The sequence below is a fragment of the Ornithorhynchus anatinus genome, chromosome 5, assembly GCF_004115215.2.
Source record: "Ornithorhynchus anatinus isolate Pmale09 chromosome 5, mOrnAna1.pri.v4, whole genome shotgun sequence".
Taxonomy (NCBI): domain Eukaryota; kingdom Metazoa; phylum Chordata; class Mammalia; order Monotremata; family Ornithorhynchidae; genus Ornithorhynchus; species Ornithorhynchus anatinus.
In genome coordinates this window covers 25,277,796-25,301,969 of record NC_041732.1, presented here as the reverse complement: position 1 = coordinate 25,301,969, position 24,174 = coordinate 25,277,796, and the positions used below count along the sequence as shown (strand labels likewise).

At 41.2% G+C, this 24,174-nt stretch overlaps 1 protein-coding gene across 3 annotated transcripts in view; it reads right to left on the bottom strand.

Annotated features, from left to right (window-relative positions):
• Positions 1-24,174, bottom strand: part of MCTP2 (multiple C2 and transmembrane domain containing 2) — a 229,837-nt gene that overhangs the window by 163,345 nt on the left and 42,318 nt on the right. For 2 of the 3 annotated variants that reach the window (XM_029066580.2, XM_029066581.1), the window contains exons 2-4: positions 18,297-18,827; positions 12,460-12,522; positions 11,759-11,867 (exon numbers count right to left, since the gene is read on the bottom strand). In XM_029066580.2, coding sequence (XP_028922413.1) covers positions 11,759-11,867; positions 12,460-12,522; positions 18,297-18,755 — 631 coding nt within the window. In that variant the 5' untranslated portion in view covers positions 18,756-18,827. The remainder of the gene's footprint in view (positions 1-11,758; positions 11,868-12,459; positions 12,523-18,296; positions 18,828-24,174) is intronic. The other variant, XM_029066584.2, reaches the window with a different exon arrangement.

The window sequence follows — 24,174 nt, the reverse complement described above, 5'->3', positions numbered from 1 at the left end:
TCCTCTTTCACTACTTCTTGTCTCTCTTGCCATAGATCTCTTGTTCATGCCCTCCTTTCTACTGATAGATCAGCACTCCCCCATCTTCAAAGCTCTAACCACATCTCCTCCAGGAAGTCTTCCCTAACTAGTCTCTCATCTCCCCTTTCTGCATCATCTTTGCACTTGAATCCAAATACTTAGATATTCACCAACCCCATAGCACTTATGTCCACACATATCCTTATACTCAGTTGCCTTCCCTAACTGTAACTTATTCATTCATTGAATCATATTTATTGAGCGCTTACTGTGTGCAGAGCACTGTACTAAGCACTTGGGAAAGCACAGTTGGGCAACAGATAGAGACAATCGCTGCCCATCTACAAGCTCACAGTCTAAAAAGGGGGAGACAGCAGAACAAAACAAGTGACAGACTTATCTTAATGCCTGTCTCCCAGCTAGACTGGAAGCTCCTTGAGGGCAGGGATCATGTCTATTTACTCAATTATCCTCTCCCAAGTGCTTCATAAAGAGTTCTGCAGAAAGTAAGCAGTCAATAAATGCCCTTGATTGACTGAATCAGAAAGCAGAGGCTTTATCTTTGCAATGATGTTGTCCCAACCTTTGCCTCCATCCAAATCATTGGACTCCTAGCTCCTCAGCAGTAGGGGGATTGCCATCTGTCCAGACAACCACCCACAATCAGGAAACCCACCCCGGCTGAGTCAAGAATGAAAGCAGGCAGGTTTTCTACAATCTGGTGAGAACAAAATCGTCAGCTACAACAACATGAATGGGCATCTCTTGTGTGTAGGACCCAGTTCTAGAGGCTTGGGAACATACAAAAAGAAAAATAACTGATCCCTGCCTTCATGGAGCTTACCCTTGGGAAAAGCACTGCTACAGTGATACACTGTGAGCAACTAACTACATCCTTCACCTTAAAATGTATTTGGGTCACTCAGCCACAAAGAATATGATCACTTTACAGAAGTGGTTTAAAAGCCGCTGGGGATGAGGAGACTTGGGAACCTGCTCTTAAGTCCTGTTTAAAACATATACCCCAGCCCAAAGCTGTCGTTGAGGGTGACAGTAATAATAAAAACAATAACAACAACAATAATGACAGCTTGCCTGCTGTGTGATCCCAGGGCAAATCGCTTAACTTCTCTGTGCTTCAATTTCTTCAACTGTAATTAACACCTGGTCTCCCTGGTACTTAAACTTTAAGCCCCATGTGGGACAGGGACAGTTTCCAACCTGATTACCTTGTATCTACCCCAGAGTTTAGAAGAGTGCTTGACATATAGTAAGTGCTTAAATCCAATCACAATAATAACAATTATGGCATTTATTATGCACTTTGCATTGTACTAAATGCTGTACTAGATACAAGATCATCAGATCAGGCACAGTTCCTGTCTGAAATGGGGCTCACAATCTAAGTAGGACAGAGAACAAGTACTGAATGACTATTTTGCAGATGGGGAAACTGAAGACAGACAGCAGGTAAGTGGCTGAACTGGAATTGGAACCCAGGTCCTCTGATTCCCAATTCTAGCTATTAACTTAATGGCAGAGATCCTTGCTTTCTGTGCAATACACATGAAATACGCCTAAAAAGAAGGGGGTGAATATGTTAGTTTGGGCCCTATAAGGTCTCATGATTCTGCTCCTATAAGGGAGAAGCAAGTTGTTCAATGGGCATTATAATACTTTATTTTGTTCTTTTTGCATCAGTTTATAAGGGCCACTAGAGGGTGATAGTGCTATACAGCATCTCACTCACACTTTGAATTGGAACCAGAAACCTATGATGATTCCACGGAAAATTCCTGTTTAGCTCAGGCTTTGAATGCAGGCTCACCTGGAAACCACATAACCTTCTGGGACTCTAAGATAGCTGAACTTATCTCAGAAAATGTGTTCAAACTTAGATACCACAAATTTCAGGGGCACTGGAAGTTTTGTCTGTGGTTTCTGCTTCTGATTGGAGATTCCCACACCTTTCTACTTAAAAGTCTCACCTTTGGTCTAACTCAGCCTTGCCCATCTCATTTCCCCTGCTCTTTCTAAGCTTTAAGACAACGCATGCCTGTTCTCAGTATTCAAGTTCTCAGTATTCAGTCATAAACCCATCAGCTAACTCTGGCACTTACATTTTTTACAGCCACTCTTCCATAAATATTGATTTAAGTACACTATTTAATTACTTTGTTACCTTTCCCTACTTTTGTTATAATCACTCTGATCTCCACCCCCTCTGCCATTCACAATAAAGAATATGTGTCTTTCTATTCCTCCTGTTTGACTGAAAACTCCTTGAAGTGAGTCTTCATCAATCAATGGTACTTACTGAAAACTTACTGTGTGCAGAGCACTGTACGAAGTGTTTGGGAGAGTACAACAGAGATGGTAAGCATGTTCATGGTAAGTATGTTCCTGGCCCACAGGGATCTTACCACCTATGGACTATATGTTTATGTCTCTGTTTAACTCCACTGTATTCTCCCAATGATTCAGTACAGTGTTCTGAATGAATAAATAAATACTACACACTCATTGGTGAAATCATAAGCAATTCCACTGAGCCCTGATTCATTCAGGATTCTATCTCCATTAAGGGCATCAGAGGATGTCTGAAAATAACTGTCTGATGATTGCCCTTCCTGACTTTCATCTTGTGGCTACGTAATCCAGCATTCCAAACGTTTCCCTCTAATATTCCAAAATGACCCCAAAATCCTTTAATTTTAATGATATTTTGGATCTTACCCCACTTTACGCTGTAACCATGCACTGTGCAAGGAAGAATACCTTTTAGTCTGGAACCTCACTTGTTTTTTGAATTTCCCTAGTCCTGGTGCTTCCCAAATAGTACATCAAATCAGAACTGGAAAGTCATTTTCTGAATTAGGGCAGTACTTTGGGATTTTTATGCCTATTGTGTAGCCCCTGATTAATATTAATAATAATGATAATAATAATGATGGTATTTGTTAAGCACTTACTATGTGCCAAACACTGTTGCAGATATAAAATAATCAGGTTGTTCCAGGTGGAGCTCACAGTCTTAATCCCCATTTTACAGATGAGGTAACTGAGGCACAGAGAAGTTAAGTGACTGGCCCAAAGTCACACAGCTGATAAGTGGCAGAAGCCAGGACTAGAACTCACGATCTCTAACTCCCAAGCCCGTGCTCTTTCCACTGAGCCACGCTGCTTCTCGCACTCTCACTTCCTTAGATTTTGTGATTAGTGGGTTGAGGGATGTGGTGGGAGGTTGGGGGGGTAAGGGGGAGAAGGGAGGAAGGGGCGCGTTGAGGGACTGAAGATACATAAAACATATTTCAATTTCCCTACTGCCTGTTACACACGTGTTAATGCTTCTTTTACAGTAGCACAACTAGCTGGATAGGGCAACTTCATCTGGAAAGGGAAGGGGTGGATGTCTTGCTAAGATTAACAGGGATCTGTATCTCCAAATCTTCAGAAGGTGCCCCTTTCTAGGTCATGTGTGTTTAGCTTCTCCGCCAATTCCCCACAGTTTCAAGGAACAGGTCTGTCAAAGGACAAGGCGCCCAATGTAAAAGCAAAAGTTGCAGCTCTTATCATACCGAGGGCATTATACAGATGAGGGAGCGCCATGCCTCCCAGAGATAACATGGGGACAAAATGGGATGACTGCTGTGAAATTGCTTTGGAACATTAAGAGAGCTATCCAAACTCAAAATGCCATTATTCTGCTTTCATAGCACTTTGATGATTTAGCTTTCACTGATCCAAAAAATAAGCTGATGGAAGCTCTATTTCCTAGTTGCATCTGAAGTTCTGTTTTGTTCTTTGATAGGTAGTCACAAAGTTCCTCCCAAGATATTAAGAATCATGGCCTGCTTTCAAAAGCCTCACTGAAAGCATCTGAAGTGGTCTTTCACCAGCGGCAAGTGACTGATTTTTCACTTTACTGCCACCCAGTGGAAACCGCCCCCCCCCACCAACAATCTGCAGCTAAACAAACTCATCTAGCAACAATCTTTCAATTACATTTTTGAGTACTTACTGTGTGCAGAGCACTGCACTAAGCACTTAGGAGAGTACACTATGACAGAGTTGGTAAACATGATCCCTCCCCACAAGGACCATCTGCAAGTTTGGGGACTACTGATATTCGATTTTCAGGCTCACACCTAAAACAGTATTAGACAAAACTTGGACAGGTTAATTCAATTAGGGTAGAACTTTCCCTCTTAATATAATTGAATTCAACTGGCCATTTCTTACTAGTATTCTCTACAAACTTAACTCAAGAATATTTTCATAAAAAGTCTTCCGGTTCACAGACCATCAGCATCTGGAAAAAATTGTAGTAGAACCATTTTAAGACATCTTTTTTTTTTTTAAAGAGGTGAGTCATTGTTTCCAAAGCAAGAGGAAGTTGCACGTACATAATTTTCAACCAGTTAGGAAATGGACAGTTGGGATTTTTGGGGGGGGGGGGGTGTTGCACGTGGTGGGGGAGTAATCAGAACACAAAGTGGCTCCTTTGAATGTGTCCTTCCAATTTGATAAAATCCTTATTACAATGTGTCCCAGGATGTTGGAAGATCAATATTTAAGCACTTGAATGAATTTGATTTCCTTGCCCAAAATAAAACAGTGTATTGACTGTGATCCTAATATCAATATCAGTGTGTAAACATAATACAACTTACCTTCCTACATCCTTAGAAGAAAATGCTTTGTCATTTACAGAAGAGATGTAGGGGGATGGTGAAAGAGTATTAGCAAAATTCACAAGGATTAAAGGGATAGCATTCTGTGATCGCAAACATTTTTCAAAGTGGAGAAGCAGAGAAAAGGAGAATCTGCAGGAAGATTTTGGGGACACTGGGAAAACTTGGCCTCTGTTTAATCCTTTAATCTGTCACCAAATCCTGCCAGTTCAACCTTCACATTATGACTAAAATCCACCCTTTCCTCTCCAATCTGCTACCACATTAGTCCAAGCATTTATACTTTCCCACCTTGATTACTCTATCAGTCTCCGTCTCTTCCCATTCCAGTCCATATTTCACTCTGCTGCCCAGATCATTTTTCCTCATGACCATTCAGTCCATGTTTCTCCACTCCTCAAAAGCATCCAGTGGTTGTCCATCCACTTCACCATCAAACAGAAACTGCTTACTGTTAGCTTACCTTGTCCTCTTCTACCTTACCTACCTTACCTTCCTACGACAATCCAGCCTGCACACTTTGGCCCTCTAGTGCCAACCTACTCACTGTACTTTGATCTCATCCATGTCACTGATCTCTTGCACATGTCCCACCTCTGTCCTGAAACTCCCTCCCCCTTCACATCTGACAATCACTCTCCCCACCTTCAAAGCCTTATTAAAATCACATCTCCTTGAAGAGGTCTTCCCTTACCAAACCCTCATTCCTCTTCTTACATTCTCTTCTGCATTGCCCTGGCACTCGAATTTGCACCCTTTAATCACTCCACCCTCAGCCCCACAGCACTTATATACATATCCCAAATTAATTTATTTATATTAGTGTCTGTCTCCCCCACTATATGGCCTGGGGTCCGGACTCCCTGTGGGACACCTGGATGATTTATACGCACCGCCTGCATATGCCGCCCATGTGTGCCACCCACATGCTGGGGGCAGAGCCACTAGGCAAACACAAGCTTTTCACTCTCCATGGACTGGTAAGCTCATTGTGAGGAGGGAATGTGTCTGTTAGATTGCTGTGTTGCACTCTCCCAAGTACTTAGTAGAGTGCTCTGCACCCAGTAAGTGCTTATTATGATTGATTCACTATGTTCTCCAGCTTCAGTATTGATAAATAACTTTTGCCTACTCCTGTATTAGATGGCAAGTTCCTTAAAGGCAATGAATGGGTTTCCTGTTATATACTCCCTGACATTCTCAGTACTGTGTCTAGCACTCATTTGGTATGTGATAAATACCACTGATTATTGCACTGGTAGTTGCAGGAATCTTCAAGGCAGTAAAAAGATAAAAGTACAGGAAATGCCCCCATACTCCTCAATCAATCATATTTACTGAATGCATACTGTGTGCAGAGCACTTACTAAGTGCTTGGGAGAGTACAGCACATTATAACAGACACATTCCCTGACCACAGTGAGCTTACAGTCTAGAGGGGGAAACAGACATTAATATAAACAAAAAATTATGAGTATGTTCATAAGTACTGTGGAGCTGAGGGAGGGTGAATAAAGGGAGCAAATCAGAGCGACGCAGAAGGAAGTGGGTAAAGAGAAATGATGGCTTAGTCTGGCAGGACCTCGTGGAGGCTTTGAAGGCTTTGAAGGTGGGGAGAGTATCTGACAGGTATGAAGAGGAAGGGAATTCCAGACCAGAGGCAGGACAAGGGCAAGAGGTCGGTGGCGAGATAGGCAAGATTGTGGTACAGTGAGTAGGTTGTCATTAGAGGAGCAAATTGTGTGGGCTGGATCGCAATAGTTGAGTAGCAGTAGTTGAGGTTAGGTAGGAGGGGGCAAGCTGATTGAGACCCAGTGGTAAGGGGTTTCTGGTTGATGCAGAGGTGGATGGACATGGTGGATATTGCCGTCATAAATTGATCAATCAAACTTAGTGAGTGCTGTGTGAAGAGCACTCTACTAAGCTCTTGGGAAATTACTCTCCCACTGCTTCACAGCCTTATTGGAAGCACATCTCCTCCAAGAGGCCTTCCCAGTCTAAGCCCCACTTTTCCACATCTCCCACTCCCTTCTGCATCTCCCTGACTTGTTCCCTTTGATCTTCCCCCCCTCCCCATCCCACAGCACTTATGTATACAACTGTACCTTTATTTATTTATACTGATGTTTGTCTCCCCACCTCTAGACTGTAAGATCATGTGGGCAGGGAATGTGACTGTTTATTGTTTACTGTACTTTCCCAAGTGCTTAGTACAGTGCTCTGCACACAGTAACTGCTCAATAGATTCAACTGAATTGAAGGAATAAGTGAATACAAAAACCATAGATAGTAGGTATGTTTCCTTCTCATGATGTGCTTATGGTCTTGAGAAGGAGCCAGATACTACTATAAACAAATTATGGATATGTACGTAAGTTTTGTGAGCTGAAGCAAGGGGGAAAAGGGTACAAATTCAAGTGCAAGGGTGATGCAGAAAAGGGAGTGTGAGAGAGGATATTAGGACTTAGTTGGAGGAGATGTGCTTTTAGTAAGGTTTTGAAAGTGGGGAAAGTGATCATTGGATAGGAAGAGGAAGTTCCGGGTTACGGGGAGTACGTGGGGAAGGGGTAGGCAGTGAGACAGAAGAGATCAGGGCACAATGAGTAAGGGGGCACTGAAGAAGAAAAGTGTGTGGGCTGGGCTGTAGAAAATCAGTGCGATATGGTAATGGGGGTGACACGACTGAGTGCTTTAAAGCTGATGGTGAGGTATTTTTGTTGATGCAGAGGTGGATGGGCAACAACTGAAGGTTCTTTAGGAGTGGGGGAGCATGTACTGTATATCAGCAGTATGGTCTTATGGAAATAGCATAGGTCAGTGAGAGGACCTAGGTTCTAACCCTAGCTCTTCAACTAACCTACATCACCCTGGGTGAGTCACAACTTCTTGTTCCTCACCTTCCTTATCTGTAAAATGGGGATTCAATACCCATGAGAAGCAGCGTGGCTCAGTGGAAAGAGCACGGGCTTTGGAGTCAGGGCTCATGAGTTCGAATCCCAGCTCTGCCACTTGTCGGCTGTGTGACTGTGGGCAAGTCACTTAACTTCTCTGTGCCTCAGTTCCCTCATCTGTAAAATGGGGATTAAGACTGTGAGCCCCACGTGGGACAACCTGATTCCCCTATGTATACCCCAGCGCTTAGAACAGTGCTCGGCACATAGTAAGCGCTTAACAAATACCAACATTATTGTGGGTAGGGAATATTTCTGCTTTTTGTTCTATTGTACTCTCCCAAGAGCTTAGTACAGTTCCCTGCACACATTTAAATGCTCAATAAATACGATCGACTGACTATTCTCCCTTCTCTTTAGTGCTATGTGGGACAAGGAAAGTGCTCACCTTGCATCTACCACAGCATTTTGTAGAGGGCTTGGCACAATAAGTGCTTAACAAATACTACAAATATTATTGGAATTAGTCTTCATAGGAAAGTGTCTTTCAATCAATCCAAGTAAGTTCACGTTGACTGAGCCTGCAGCACAAGACCCTAGTAAGTCAGGAGCGCTTGGGGAATTATTCTTCCACCATTCAGAGTCCCAAGAGGTCCAATAAAATCTAGCCTATTTACAGCTAACTGGATCTGCTCACTTTTTTTTTTAATGGTATTTGTTAAGCACTTACTCTGTCCCAGGCACTGTTCTTAGCACTTGGGTAGATACAAGGTAATCAGGTTGGACACAATCCATGTCCCACATGAGGCTCACAGTCTTAAACACTATTTTACAGATGAGGTAACTGAAGTTAAGTGACTTGCCCAAGGTCGCATAGCAGACAAGAGGCAGAGCTTCAATTAGAACCCAGATCTTTCTGACTCAGGCCCATGCTATCTACTAGGCTATGTTGCTTCTATCCTCTCAATAGTCACTGTTCAATATGAATTGTAAACTACTGTTTGCAAAGCATAGGCAGGTATATCCTACACCAAACTGTAAGAAATCCATTATTTACTCCCTTGTTGTTGGTTAATTTGGTCTCAACAAACTCCAAATCAACATTCCCAATAAATAGCGGAGAATTGACAAGAAAAGTTGAATTATTGACTCAATCTGATAAAACAGAATTAGTTCATAATTTTTTTGTCTTCACAGTTTACTTTGAGCCAGACACTATACTAAGCACTGGGGTAGACAAAAGCTAATCAGGATGGACACATCTCATGTCCACATAGGTCTCAGTCTTAATCCCATTATGTAAATGGGGTACCTGAGACACAGAAAAGTTAAGTGATTTACCCAAGGTTAAAGAGCAGACAAGTAGCAGAGCCTGGATTAGAACCCAGTTCCTACTGACTCACAGCCTCATGCTCTATCCACTAAGCCACACTGCTTCTCTGATTAATAACTGATAATTATGTTGCTGATAATTGTCTTATACTATGAAGTCTCCCTGTTAATTTGTTTTCACTGGGCTATGCTCATCATAAAACAATATTTGAATTAAAATCCTCTGATTTACTACAGACAAGAAAGCATTAAATACTCAACTAGCTGCTAGCAATGGCTAGTGATTTTAAAAATGTACTGTCACTTGACATTCAATTTGGAGAACTAGAAACAGCATGGACTAGCTGGAATGAGGATGGGCCTGGGATCCAGAAGGACCTGACTGGGTTCTAATCCCAGCTCTGCCACTAGTCTGCTGTGTAACCTTGGGCAAGTCACTTCACTTCCCTATGCTTCCGTTACCTCGTCTGTAAAATGGGGATTAAAACTGTGAACCCCATATGGGACATGTACTGCAACTAACTTGAATAGCTTGCATCTACCCCACTACTTAGTATAGTGTCTTAACAAATACCATTAAAAAAAAAAAAAGTAGCCACCACCAAACACTTGCTTTCAAGTTTGATCATTTGATTTACCAATGGCTGTTATTACTTTGTCACTGCCTAATAATCCATATCGTCACAGTAATAGTGGTCTGTCACAACTGTCTAAATTAGATGTCAAATTTCATTCATTCATTCAATTGAATTTATTGAGTGCTTACTGTGTGCAGAGCACTGTACTAAGTGCTTGGGAAGTACAAAACAGCAAATAGAGACAATCCCTGCCCACAACCGACTCACAGTCTAGAGTGGGGGGAGAGAGACATCATTACAAGTAAACATGCATCAATATAAATAAATATAATTATAGATATATACATATATACATAAGTGCTGTAAGGCAGGGAGAGGGGGCAAAAGCAAAGGGAGTGAGTCAGGGTGATGCGGAATGGAGTGGGAGCCGAGGAAAAGTGGGACATAGTCTGGGAAGGCCTCCCAGAGGAGATGAGCCTTCAGTAGAGCTTTAAGGGGGCGGGGGGAGGCGGTGAGTGATTGTCTGGCAGATTTGAGGAGGGAGGGCATTCCAGGACAGAGGTAGGATATGGACCAGGGGTCAGCGTTGAGACAGGTGCGATCGAGGCATAGTGAGAAGGTTAGCACTAGAGGAGCGGAGTGTGCAGTCTGGGATGTAGTAGGAGAGACGGGGGATGAGGAAGGAGGGGGCAAAGTGATAGAGAGATTTAAAGTCAATGGTGAGAAGTTTTTGTTTGATATGGAGATGGATAGGCAATCATTGGAGATTTTTGAGGAGGGGGATGACATATCCTGAACGTTTCTATAGAAAGATAATCTCGGCAGCAGAGTGAAATATGGACTGAAGTGAGGAGAGAAAGGAGGTTGGAAGGTCAGATAGGAGGCTGATGCAGTAATCTAGGTGGAATAGGATGAGTGACTCTACTAACATGGTAGCAGTTTGAATGGAGAGGAAAGGGCAGATTTTGGCGATGTTGTGAAAGTGAGACCGACAGGATTTGGTGACAGATTGAATATGTGGGTTGAATGAGAGGGCAGAGTCAAGGATGACACCAAATTTACAGGCTTATGAGACAAGAAGGTTGGTTGTGCCATCTACAGTGCCAGGAAAGTTTGGGAGAAGACAGGGTTTGAGAGGGAAGATAGGAGCTCTGTTTTGGACATGTTGAGTTTGAGGTGGTGGCAGGAAATCCAAGTACAGATGTCCTGAAGGCAGGAGGAGATACAAGCCTGGAGAGATGGAAAGAGAATTTTCAGGACAGCCAAACTCACATCAATGAGAGTGAGACAGCTAAAAAAAGATCAGTCAGGGGAAGGGGAACGGACACAAGTGAGATGTCCAAGATACCCAAAATGAAATTTTTTGCTCAAGAAGTTTTAGTGAGTTAGGATAGGTTCTTTGGTTTAATATCAAAACTCAGTCATGGAAGGCAACAATCCCTCCTAGAAACTGCATGACAAGGAGACAAGACAGCTTGATTCTAGTCCTAGCTCTGCAGCTTGCCTGCTGTGTGACCTTGGCAAAATCACTTAACCTCTCTGTAGAAAAGGGATAAAAATAAAATAAAATAATTCACCTCTTTGGTGATATGTGAGCCCTACACAGTACAGAGACTGGGTTTGGGCTGATGATCTTTTATTTACCTCAGTGCTTCACACAATGCTTGGCATATATAAGCACTTTGTAAATCCCATCATTTTTAAAGGAAAAAGAAAATACCCATCATTAAAAATCACAACCTGGATCACAGTGACTCCCAGAGATGCCACTGAAGCTCCCTCCCTTCCTCTGCAAAACAGTTTCTTGGAATTTGCTGACATTAACTCTCAGGACAAAGCTGGAAATTAATAATAATAATAATGTTGGTATTTGTTAAGTGCTTACTATGTACCGAGCACTGTTCTAAGCACTGGATAGCAGGTAGCTAAAATGGCCAAAATCCCAAACTTAATTTGAAAGCTAATAAGTAAAACCAAAAAAGGAAATGTGTGATTCTGGAGTCTGTTTAGGTGTTAACTTTATAGATTCTGTCAGAGTTTTTTTCAAGAAGTTGATAAAAGCAGAATATTTACACATCCTTAGAAATGCAAGTCTTCCCTGTTTGTAAATCTAGGTTCTCTCTGAGCACCTAATGAGGAAGTAAAGCAAGAAAAGACAGATTCAGAAAGCAGATTAATGCAGATATAAGGTGGAGAGGAAAAGGTGCAGATAAAAATATCACAAATGAAAACCAATTCTTACCACACCGATCTCTGATGACTAGGTTCCGGCCTTCTTTGAGGTGGATGGTGAGGAGATAGGCAAAAGGACTGGGGAGGGAACTCAAGTCATCACTGGCTTCTTCAAGAGTCTGGAGAAGAATGAGAATCTGTTTAACTTCACTGCAGGCTTCTAAGTGATGTGGTTCATATGAAAGAAAAACTCAAAGTCTTTGATAACATTGAGGGGAGAAAAAAAGTCCCTGAAGATTTGATGGAGTCCAGTGGTGGAACCCAACATCATATGTTCTAGTAACTACACTCATTCTTGGTCAAACACTTTCTACAGTACTCACCTCCAGGTCCAAGCTAGTGGAGTTTTCAAAGTTGAAAATCTGGAATCACTAGAGGATCACAATTTGTTTGTCAACCTTACATGATAGCTTTATTTTTAAAGTTTATTGACGCACATCTGCCCACATCTCTACATTTCTTTAAAGTACACCACAGTAAATTTAAATTCTCCTACCTAGATCATCTTCAGTGAGGTTTATGTTCTACCAAGTAATCAAATCTAAATTCATCTTTCCCCAGAAATAACAGGGAAAACAGGGTGCAGCATAGATAAGGGAGAGCTGAAAATAAAACCAAACTCAATCCAGCCATCCTGGATATATTTGTGGAGGAATATTTACCCAGGGTCAGAGAACTAAATACTTCTTTTTATTAAACATTGACACTCACAGATTGCTCTTCAAAAAGCTGAGAGGTCATGGAAGCATTCAAATCACTACTTCTACCTGGATTCTGTCACAGGAATAAAACACACAAACACACACACATACAAAAAAAAAGATAATGACTGGAAGGAAAGATCAAAAAACAAAACGAAATAAAAGGCATCCCCCCTCTTTCCTGAGAACAATTTGATCATTATGGAAGCTAAGAGATCACATTACTTCTTTTAGGACTGAATATTTTGGCCAACCTCAATTACATTTTCTATTTAAGGTAATCAATCATAATTATTATTATTACACAATAGAGTTGATAGACATGTTCCCGGTCCACAAGGAATTTAGGGTGTAAAGGATCAATCTTATTTACTGAGTGCTTAGTATGTGCAGATCACTGTACTAAGAGCTTGGGAGAGTGCAATATGTCACTCTAACAGACACATTCCCTGCCCACAATGATCTTACAGTCTAGATGATGTGACATATTGACCTTTGGTAATACCTACAAGGCCAATTGTATGGCCCTAGTGGCTGGCATTAAATTTCTGGACCAAGTACCAGTCACCAAGGGGAAAGGACGGGAAAATTCTAAATTTAGAGGGATGATGCAGGATGAGATACTGCAGCAGCCTCAAAAGATGGAAACATGGGTACCTATGCAGTAACTCCAGGCAGGATGGGATTATCAAGGTAGCCTAGTGGAAAGAGCACAGGCCTGAGAGTCGGAGCATTTGGGCTCTATTCCCAACTCCACCACTTGTCTGCTGCCTGACCTTGTGTAATTTACTTATCTGTGCTGCAGTTTCTTTTTTAAAAGGGGGGAAAAAATTTTGTTCTCCCTCCTAGACTGTTAGACCAACTTTTCTAAGTGTTTGGTATAGTGCTCAACACACACTAAGTTAACAAATCCTATAATTATCATTAGTAGTAGTACCACCAGTACATAAGGCTTTGAAGGCTCAATTCCCAAACTAAAATACAGACAGTACAGCCATCTTCCAAAAAACGTGACCTCTAAAGCCCTTGAAAACACACATACACACAATTTTCCTCAACCTAATACACCATGTCCACTAAGACAGCAAAAACAGTCCTTTTGCTACGTGTGAATGACTTTGAGAAATAAATTCTCAATAAGTGTCCACAGGGTGAGGTATTTTCCTTCATTCCCTTATTTGACTGTGTCAAATTATTCAGGGAATTGCCCAGTGTTAATTTAATAGGAAATTAATCTTTTATGGGAAGAAGGAAGGTTCTTCCATTTTTCAAGGCTTTAGGTCAGTGAGAATGAGGCCAAGAAGTGGGAAAATCTATTATGATTGGATCACTTTCCAGAAACATCTTGCCAGAGCAGAACAGATCTTTTCTTGGGGTGAGGGGGGCGGGGGGAAGAAGGGTAGTGGCCTTTGTTAAGTGCTTACTATGTACCAGGCACTGCTTTAAATGCAGGACATATACACAATTATCAGGTTGGGCACAATCTCTGTCCCACATGGGGCTCACAGTCTGCACACAATAAGTGCTCAATAAATATGACTCAATGAATACAAGATAATCAAATTGGACACTGTCCTCATCCCACATAGGGCTCATAGTCTTCATTCCCATTTTACAGATGAGGAAACAGGCACAGAAAAGTTGTGTCTTAGGTCACACAGCAGAAAAGTGGCAGTGTTCTGAGTCTTCTTCCATTACTGGAGTCTGTTTGGACAGTCACATAAATAGCTATCTCTGTCTAGCACAGTTGTGGACAGAGCTGGGCTTACACAAGGTGTGGGCAATGATTTTTGGTGGGAAATTAGCAGAAATATAACTCAAACGAAATATGATTAAAAAAGTAGACATCTCTAACTTTACAGATGAGGTACCTGAGACAAAGAAAAGTGAAATGACTTCCCCAGGGTCACACAGCAGACAAGTGGCAGAGCTGATATTAGAACCCAGCTCCTTCTCACTCCCAGGCCCGTGCTCTATCCACAAGGCCATGCTGCTTCTCTAATTTTTCAAGGTCTCTACCTGGTAGACAGCTCAGTGCCTATGTACTTGATTTTTCTTTGAAAAGATCAAGATCAAAGTTGAAGTACAGAGACTGGGATCTATAGCAGTACAGAATGTAAGGCTGAAAGCAGGGATTTGCTCTTCAGAGAGACTAGTTTTGGACAAATGGCCTCAGGAGGTTATAAGTCATCTCTTAGCTTTGCCAAGCAACTATCAAAAAAGATTCTCCCAAAACCAAGCAGAGATGCTTCAGAGGCCAGCGATTATTTCATTTACACACAATTTCAATATGCAATAACTCTTATCTTTAAAACAACAGAGAAATTAAGTGTGAAGAATAGCATTACTTTAACATTACAATGGAGATTTTATTCACTGAGAAGGCACAGAATTTAAAGTTATAGTTCCCACAGCAACTGTAACTGTCACACAGTTACATATCCATATATAAATGTATTAAGCCAAGAAAATGATTACCTTATAGAGTAATAGAAAAAACAACATATGAACAAGAGAGCCAAGTTACAGCTACTGGGGGAACCATAATTTTGGATTTTCTGACTCGGGTAAAGCCTAAAGCATAATCTTTTCAGCAAAATGGTTCCAGAATCCTCATGTTCCCAACGAACAATTTCCTTTGGGCACTGAGTATCCCAGTGATAATTGTCTCCATTGGTATGAAAAAAAATACAATAACAGTAGGTTTTTTATTTTAAAAACCTGACAATACAGTATTTCTCAGACTGAGGTATGACCCCGCTGGGAATTTCCTTTGCAAATGTTGAGGGTGACAGAATGTGTCAGCACTGAACTCCAAATAGCACTGGGTGGTGATACTGTCACTTAATATAATGAACACCACTGATGAGGATGATGGGTGGCCAACAGCTAGCCATTGACTCCTCAGTTTCCTGAGGTTTCTCCTCTGCCATCTGCCTCCCCCAAATTTCAACATCATTTGCAATATAAAAGAGACTAAAGCTATAGAACTGTTTGAGGACTGAGTCTACAAGTCATCTTCTCCTCTTTCCTTCTAAAAGCCCTTCATCCCACTTTTCTTCTCTCTCTAGTAGGATAGAAAACTTTTGGATGGCTACTTTCCTTCTCCCTTCAAATATGCTCAAGTCTCATCTATACTAACAAAGCCTTCCCTGGATTCATTACTTCTCTCACTTATCATCAGACCCACATTAATGAAGCTGGGGCCACACTCCTCCATGACACTCAGTAATGTGTACCAACCAATCAACTTATAAACCCTTTACTCTGTGCAGAGCCCTGTATTAGGTACTTGGAAAAATTCAGTAGATAAAGAGACAAAATCCTGCTCTTGAGGAGCTTGTAAAGAAGAAAGATGGATGTTAAAGTAAACTACAGGTATGGGAAGTAACAGAGTATAAGGATACATTCACAAGTGCTGTTGGCGTTTCTCTGAAATACATAATCTTGGCATTATCCTAGACTGGTTGCTTCCTTTCAACTCTCCCATCCAACCTGTCGCTAAAATCCTGTGGGTTTTACTTGACAAAATGTCTTGGATCCAGCCCTTCCTCTTCATTCAAATAGCAACACTCAAGTTCAGACACTTAATGTATTCCAATTAGAGTGGAGCAGCAGCTTCCTCAGTAATCCTCTAATGAGGCCAATGTCTGACCAGAATCTTGGGAAACAGTAGTGTGCACAAAATGCAGCAGTTCAGAGATCTGAAGGCGTTTCAGTTTCACACTTGCTGACTTGTTTCCTGATGTTTGTTATGTGGTCTCAGAAACTTCTGATCTGAGGTGACTGAAATGATGTTCTGTGGTTGGAAAGGACTCATGACATTCTGCCACCTCCCCTCATCCCTCCTCTCCCCGCCGCTCCCCCACCCCCCGACTTGCCTACTCCTTATTAGCTTGTATCTACCCCAGTGCGTAGAACAGCGCTTGACTCATAGTAGGCGCTTAACAAATACGGTAATTTTTTTTTTTACTCCATAACAAGAGCATTAAGGAATAAGGCTAATTGCTTGCCAATCACAACTACTAGCTTAACTGACAAGAACAGTTGCCTTTGCTGATCAGTCATCATTGAGTAGAGTGGCTGAGCAGAGAGGTGAAATAACCTCATTCTCTAGTCTGTAAGCTTGTCCTCTAGACTGCAAAACTTGTCCTTTAGACTGTACACTCATTATGGGCAGGGAATGTGTTTGCTAATTTTGTTGTATTGTACTCTCCCAAGTGCTTAGTACAATGTTCTGCACATAGTGAACACTCAAAAAATACAACTGATTGAAGTAAGGCCAAATTTTCAGATGGCAGGCCAGAAAGAGGAAGTCCGTGGAGTAGGACAGAGCTTCTGATTCCCAATGAAGTTTAAATTTCCTTGATTTAACCTTCATTCTTACAGTACAGGACCTCTAACAATGGTCCCTGAATGAATGGCAGGACCCTTAGAGATCCCCTGCCAAATGCAGCACCACAGCACTTATGTATATGGTATCCATAATTTATTTATATTAATGTCTGTCTTCCCCTCTAGACTGTAATCTCCTTGAGGACAAGGGAATGTGTTATTTTTGTGTTGAACTCCCCCAAACACTTAGTATAGTACCCTGCACCCAGTAAGTGCTCAATAAATACTACTGATTGATTGATTTTTGCAAGGTCTCCTTAATTAGCATACCAAGGATTTTTTTTAATGGCATTTAATAAATACTTACTACTTACTCTGTGTCAAACACTATTCTAAGTGCTGAGGTAGGTAAACGTTCATCTGGTTGGACACAGTCCCTGTCCCACATGAGGTTCACGGTCAAAGATGGAGGTAGGAGGATTTAACCCCCATTCCATTCTTTCACTCCTCTCACCTCCAATTTTTTTCAGTCCATCAATGGTATTTACTAAGTGCTTACGATGCACAGAGCACTGCATTAAGTAGTTAGGAGAGAACAACAGAATTGGAGACATACACTCTGCCCATGCAGTCTCTCATGTGTGACTCACTAATCAGTCTCTATTTTCTTCTTCCTTCTCATTTCCATCACTCATTCTAATGCTCCATTCTGCATTTATTGATGGGTCCAAGTAGTGGGGTCTGAATGTGAGGAGGCATGTGTGAGGGGAAGGGGGGAGAGAGGGAGAGGACCATCATAGTTAAGGTTGCATGGAATATGTGATTAGGGTCCCCTGGAGTTGTGGCCCCAGTTCAGTGTGGGAGGGTGGAATTAGAGCTGTTCTATTAGGGGCTGGCTATATATGCCAGGGGTACAGCAGGCTGTGGCAACAAGAGGCAAGCTGATACAGAGAACACTTTGCTTTTAGAGCTGACCATCAGATCACAGGAAGATGAGATACAGTCAAGAAGCAGAAGCAGAATGTACATGCTGGTTCTATGTTGTTTATCCTCTGACAACACCCCTCATTTAATAATTGCTCCAGTGTATTAATTGACAACCCAGGACCGATGAATTCACCTAAGTGATTAACACCCAGAGAAGTGTTAGCTCATCTGTTGGAACACATCCTATAAGCATCACTAGTAGAATGAAAAAGGAAAGGTTACTTAGTCAGCATCAAGGGAGTATAGAAACAAAATCATTAGGAAAGTGTAATAGAGTTGCCTTGCCCTTGTGGAGATGAAAAAAAAACACAAAATCCCACTTAATCGAGGATAGTTTTTAACAGATTTAAATATAATTAGAGAAAAAGTGCAATTTTTTTTAAGGGCATGCCAGTTGGTTCCAAATGAACAAAAACATTCAGTAAATCAATATCATATGAACTTCAGTTCTAAAATCCAAGGATCACAAAAATAATTCCCATCCTATATTTTGCAAAGTCATGACAATGAAAGCCACTCACTAACCTCAATATCTTCTGTTGTTTCACCACTCAGAGAAAGCGACTGGGTTAGATCAAAGATGCCATCACTGGATGCCCTCCTCTCCAAAACAGAGACATACACATCTTCAGGATCTGTTTCTGCCACACTGCTATCGACCCCCTCTTCCTGACTCCATTGAAAGTCAACTTCAGATTGCCTCAAGGAACCACTGCTGCTTTTCTGGGACATCCCTGCTGTAGAAAGGCAGCTAGGGACAGAAGTGAAAGGGACTTGTTGGCTTGAATGCCCAGCTGGGGATAAAGACGTGGCCTCTAGCAGGTCTGGAACTGAGATACTCAGGCGCCGGTCCAGATGATGCTTTTTCTGTAATGCAATAACTTTGTTGGAGTTTTTCTTTATTTTCTTCTTACTCAAGTTCAGTAACAGAGGCCTTGTCCTTTGCTTCAAGGAGCCCCAGACGGAAGATTTGTCCAGATCCATAATCAGCGACTTTCCTGGTAGATACTTATCGTCTCTGATGTGTGCCTCAGCTCAAAACTATTTCAGTGAATTCTGTGGTGATGAAAGAGAGAGTGTAGGAAGAGTGTTAATTTATAGGGGCAACAAACAAAAGCTATCCAAATATAATTAGGTTTCTTGACGTAAGCATATGCCTTCTGTCCAAACTGCAGGATTTCCACATACAATTATCAACGATATTTACTATGTGCAGAGTATTATACTAAGCACTTGAATAAAATATAACAGAGTTGGAAAATACGTTTTGTGCTCACAATGAGTTTATCTTCTAAAAGCAAGACAGACATAAAAAGTAGGCTACTTGATAAGTTCTTACTGTACTAAGCACTGGCATAGATACACAATAATCAGGTTGGACACAGATCCTGTCCTACATGTGGCTCACGCTCTAAGTGGGAGGGAGTATAATCTCCATTTTACAGTTGAGCAAACCGAAGCAAAGAGAAGATAAGTAACTTGCCCAAGGTCACACTGCAGAAAAGTGGCAGAGATGGGGTTAGGACCCAGGTCCTGTGACTCCCAGACCTCTGCTCTTTCCACTAAACCACAATGGTTCCCTAAGTGGATGTTAATATAAATTATAGATATTTTCATGTTTTATGGGTAGCAGCATATATACAGTACTACTAGTATTTAATCCTACAGTTTGTGAGGAAATTAAATTTTAGGAGGAATGGTAAAATTATGTTGGCTTCATCACAGTAACAAAAGACCAGTAAAAGCAATGCCCAATTCTGTGGAGCGTAAACACACACACAACAAACAGATATAAAGGCAGAATTTGCCCTTTTCCCTACAGATGATCTTATTTCTTAAACTAAATGAGATTTACCAAACTCACTCAAATAGTTTCAAATGTGGGGGACTTCTCATTCTCTAAACACTTCAGTTTCTAAAGCGGAGTGTTTATTCTGCAAGTTCATTTCCCACTCACATCAATCAGAATTTCATCTCAACAATGCTCACACCTTTAGGAATTAATTCTGCCTTGAAAAAAGGGAACTCAAACACATGAAGAAAACTTCTGCAGAGGTGGCTTGTTCTCACCAACACATTTGAGACAAAGAAATGACAGCTCAAATTCGGAGTGCCAAGAAACAAAGGTAATCAAGGCTTTGAATTTATAAACTTAACTGAAAACTCTTGAAAGAAGAAAGTACTAGGAATCCCACACAGGAAAATGTACAGAACCAATGTTGATTTTACTATGCCTACATTTTCAATTGCCGCAGGGAATCGTGCCTACCAACACTATTGCATTGTACTGTTCCAAGTTCTCTGCATACAGTAAGTATTCAATAAGTGTCACTAATTTATTGATCATGGCCATGTGATCCCAAAGCCAGAATAACAGTAAACAATGAATCAGTCAGTAACATTTACTGTGTGCCTAATGCTTACAGAAGGAAAACTACTATCCTTAGTACTATTGTTAAGATACCTTTCCTCAAGAAATTTGCAATCTAGCAGGGAAACAAACACCAAAATAAATTACAGATAGGAGGAAGTAATGCAGTGTAAAGTTTAGTATGTAAATGTTACAGAAGAGGGTGAGCATGCAAATAGTCAAGTGATGTAGAAATATATGAAGTGGCAGTTTGTAGATTTAGAGGGGAATATAAGATTATATTTGGTTAACCATTTATGTTTAGAACCTGAATTGAGTTCTAGCCGGAGAAGGGATAAGGGAGGATGGGGGGAGAGGAGGTACGGGGGGGAAAAGGGCAGGAAAGAAGGATTTTAAAACAGTAAAAAAAAAACCAGGCACCTGGTAATGGACTCAATGTAATAATAGTATTTATTAAGTTCTTAAGTTCTTATTGGGTGCAGAGCACTGTACTCTGGGAGAAAAGACATTGGTGGAAATTAAGCACGGCCCTGTTCCTCATGGGGTTGAAGGATCAATCAGAAACCTGATATTGGAAGAAGTCCTTGAAAGAGGTCACTAATGACTTAGGAAGAAATGAAGAAAAGGGTTGAAAACAAAAGCTAGCTTCCAAGATTTTAAGGAGAAGGCTTTGAAAAATTCTTAACATCTGAAATCAAATTAGACTGAGATTAAATATGCAATAGAACTTCAAGTTGACTTACTTTAATTGGACTTAGAATGTTCATAAATGTCGAATGAATAAGACACTTGTCCTTCAATTTCCCAAAGCTCTCTGACTACGTGATGCAGGCAATGAATGCTCCCTACTCCCACCCAAACCTAATGTTTGTTTAGGGATAACTGATTAAAACATAGAGCCCTGAAGAACTTTCATCTGTTTTCTAAGGACTTCCTTCCTTGTAGCACCATCACTAAATAGCTACTGTTCGCAGCTTTTTCTGAAGGGCTGGAACACTTCTCAGGAATCATTGAATCCAAGGTGCTCTTAATTCTCTTAAATATTCAATTAATTTAGTGTTGGTATTTGTTGAGTGCTTACTATGTGCCAAGCACTGTTCTAGGCACTGGGGTAGATACAGTGTAATCAGGTTGTCCCACATGAGGCTCACAGTCTTAATCCCCATTTTATAGATGAGGTAACTGAGGCATATTGTGTCCTGGCATAGTGGTGATGAGGAAACAAGCTCTTCAATCTGCACTGACACTGTAATGTTACATAAGAAAAGTATTATTTGTTACAGTTCTATGCTCAAGACAATCAGTGCTCAATAAATACCACTTACTCTGCACAGAGCACTTTACTAAGTGCCTGGGAGAGTCCAATACAATAGAGTTGGAAGGCACATTCCCTGCCCACAATGATTTTACAGACTAGAGAAGACAATATCCCAAAAAAGAATGGGGTGGGGGTGCAGGGAGAAGGAAACATAGCTTGGTAAATTCTGGCCTTAAAAATCAAGTTTCTGCAAGACCCACGCTACAACTTCCACCTGATCTAAGGGGATAAGGGAAGTATCTGATATTAACAGGACTGAAGCAGGAAAGGCTTTATTTAGAGCTTTGAAATGACACACACTTGAATCTTCTTTCTCATGGTCTTCTTTAAGTGCAAACTCTATGTAAAGGGTGTGCTTTTGCTATTTAAATATTTCAAAATAGAGTAAGAAAGCAATTACTAGCCAGGGTATGTCATTATTTGGACAAAAGATCTTACTCATTAACCACTAATCTAACATTTTCCATTAGTGGGAAGAGGGCTTCTTAGTGTATCCTGTTAAAAACAAATGTGCTCAATATATTGAATATATATATATCAAGTTTTCCCACTATGTGATAGGTAAGTGCATCTTAAACTTCACAAAAGGATTATTCTGAGGATAACAATTTACTTTAGCTGAGACAATTAGCAGGATTATTAATCCACAGGGTTGAAGGTACAGATTTATCACAAGATTGAGAGAAGAAATTTTCCCCAAAACATTATACAATACCTACTCAATAAGTGCATTATTTGAGGTTACACCCTTTTTTTCAAAATTTGTGGGTTCACCTTTTGCCAAAGATTGGGTCATACTGTTTTGTCTCCATTGAGTGAAACTAGATTAAGCAATGTCCCTGTTCTTAAAAATGTTGCCAAATTGCTAGGGTCTTAGAATGTGTGAGAAATGGATTGCCAGTGGCATGTCTTTTAAGCCACACTTGCAACTAAAAGTCAATCAATAGTATTTGAGCACTTTGTGTGTGGAGCACTGTATTAAGTGCTTGGGAGAGTATGATATAGTTGAAAGACACAATCCCTGCCTACAAGGAGTTTATAGTCTAGAAGAGGAGACTATAAAAGAAATTACTGATTGGGGAAATGTCAGCTGGGGTTGCTGAGTGCGAGGGGAACAGCAAGTGCTTAAGGGATGTGGAAAACAAACAGGAGGTAGGGTGACTCTGGTGGGGAAATGAGAAGTGAGTAATGGAAGCCCTCCTGGAGGAGACACAATTTTAGTTGGGCTCCGAGATGGGGACAGTTGTGGTTTTAGGGATATGAAAGGGGGAGGACCTGTCAGATATGAAAGGAGACGGAGTTCCAGGTTAGTGAGAGCACATGGGCAAGGGTTAAGAAGGAAGAAAAATTTATTGACATAAAGTGAGTAGGTTGGTTTCAGGAGCAAAGTAGGTGGATTGGGTTGTTGTTGGAGATTAGCAAGGTAAGGTAGGTGGGGGAGAGCTGGAGTCTTTAAGCCCAATTATAAGGACTTTGTATTTGACATGGAGATGGATGACAGCCTTAGGAGGCTTTTGAGGAATGGAACGATTGGGACTGAAAATTTTTTTTTGATGATCTGGGCAGCAAAATTAAGAATGGACAGGAGAGGGACAGACAAGGAGGCAGAAAGGTCAGGGAAGAGGCCTACACAGAAGTCACAGCAAGGTGTGATAAATGCTCGGTCAGTGGTAGTAGTGTGGATAGTAGTTTGGATAGCGTGGCTTCTAGAGACACTGGGAAGGTAGAATTGACAGGATTTGGTGGCATATTGAAAACATGAGTTGATGAGAGAAATGACTAGGGGAGAACACTAAGGTTATAGGCTTGTGAGACAGGGAGGATAAGGTATTATTTACAGTGATGCACAGTCACAGAGAGGACAGGATTTGGGAGGGAAGATGAGCTCTGTTTTGGACATGATAAGCTTGAGGTTTCAGAGGAACATCCAAGTAGAGAAGGCCTGAAAACAGGAGGAAATATGAAGCCGCAGAAGAGGAAGATCTGTGAATCATCTTTGTAGAGAAGCTATGGGAGCAAATGAGTTCTCCAAGGAAGCGGGGGTAAACGGAGAATAGAAGGGGACCCAGAACTGAGCCTTGAGGGTTAGAGGATGGTTGGCAGAGGAGGAGTTTGTGAAAGAGACTATAAAGTAGCAGCTAGTGGGTATAGGTGGTCCAAAGTATCCAAAGCAGTTGAGAGGTCGAGCAGGAATATTAAAATGAAGTAGAGGCCATTGGATTTGGCAAGAAGATGTGACTTTAGAGAGAGCTGTTTCTGTAGAGCCCTGGAGGGGGTGGAAGCCAGACTGCAGAGTCTGTGGGATATGAATGCAGAGGAAGTTCCAGACAAGAGGGAGATGAAAGGATTATGGAAGAACCTCACTGTCACCATCTCCAATCCCAGTGAGCAACTCTATATTGTCAGAAAAGCTTGCAATGCAACCAGTCCACTCAAAAAGAAACACTAAATCACGAACTCAGGAGTGTGAATATACATGCATGCAATCAACAACCCACATAAAATTATTGTGGGAGACACATTCTCTGGAATAATTGAGTAGTGATTAAAAGAAAAATGGGGAAAGGGTCAGAATCCTGCAATACAACTGGTATTTAACTCTCCTGGAAATAACCGAGTGATTTTTTTTCTTAACTCCCTGCCATCCAAAATACCTAACAATCTTAATTAAAAAAAATTAGATTTAAAAAAATCTTGGAGACCTTCTACATTGC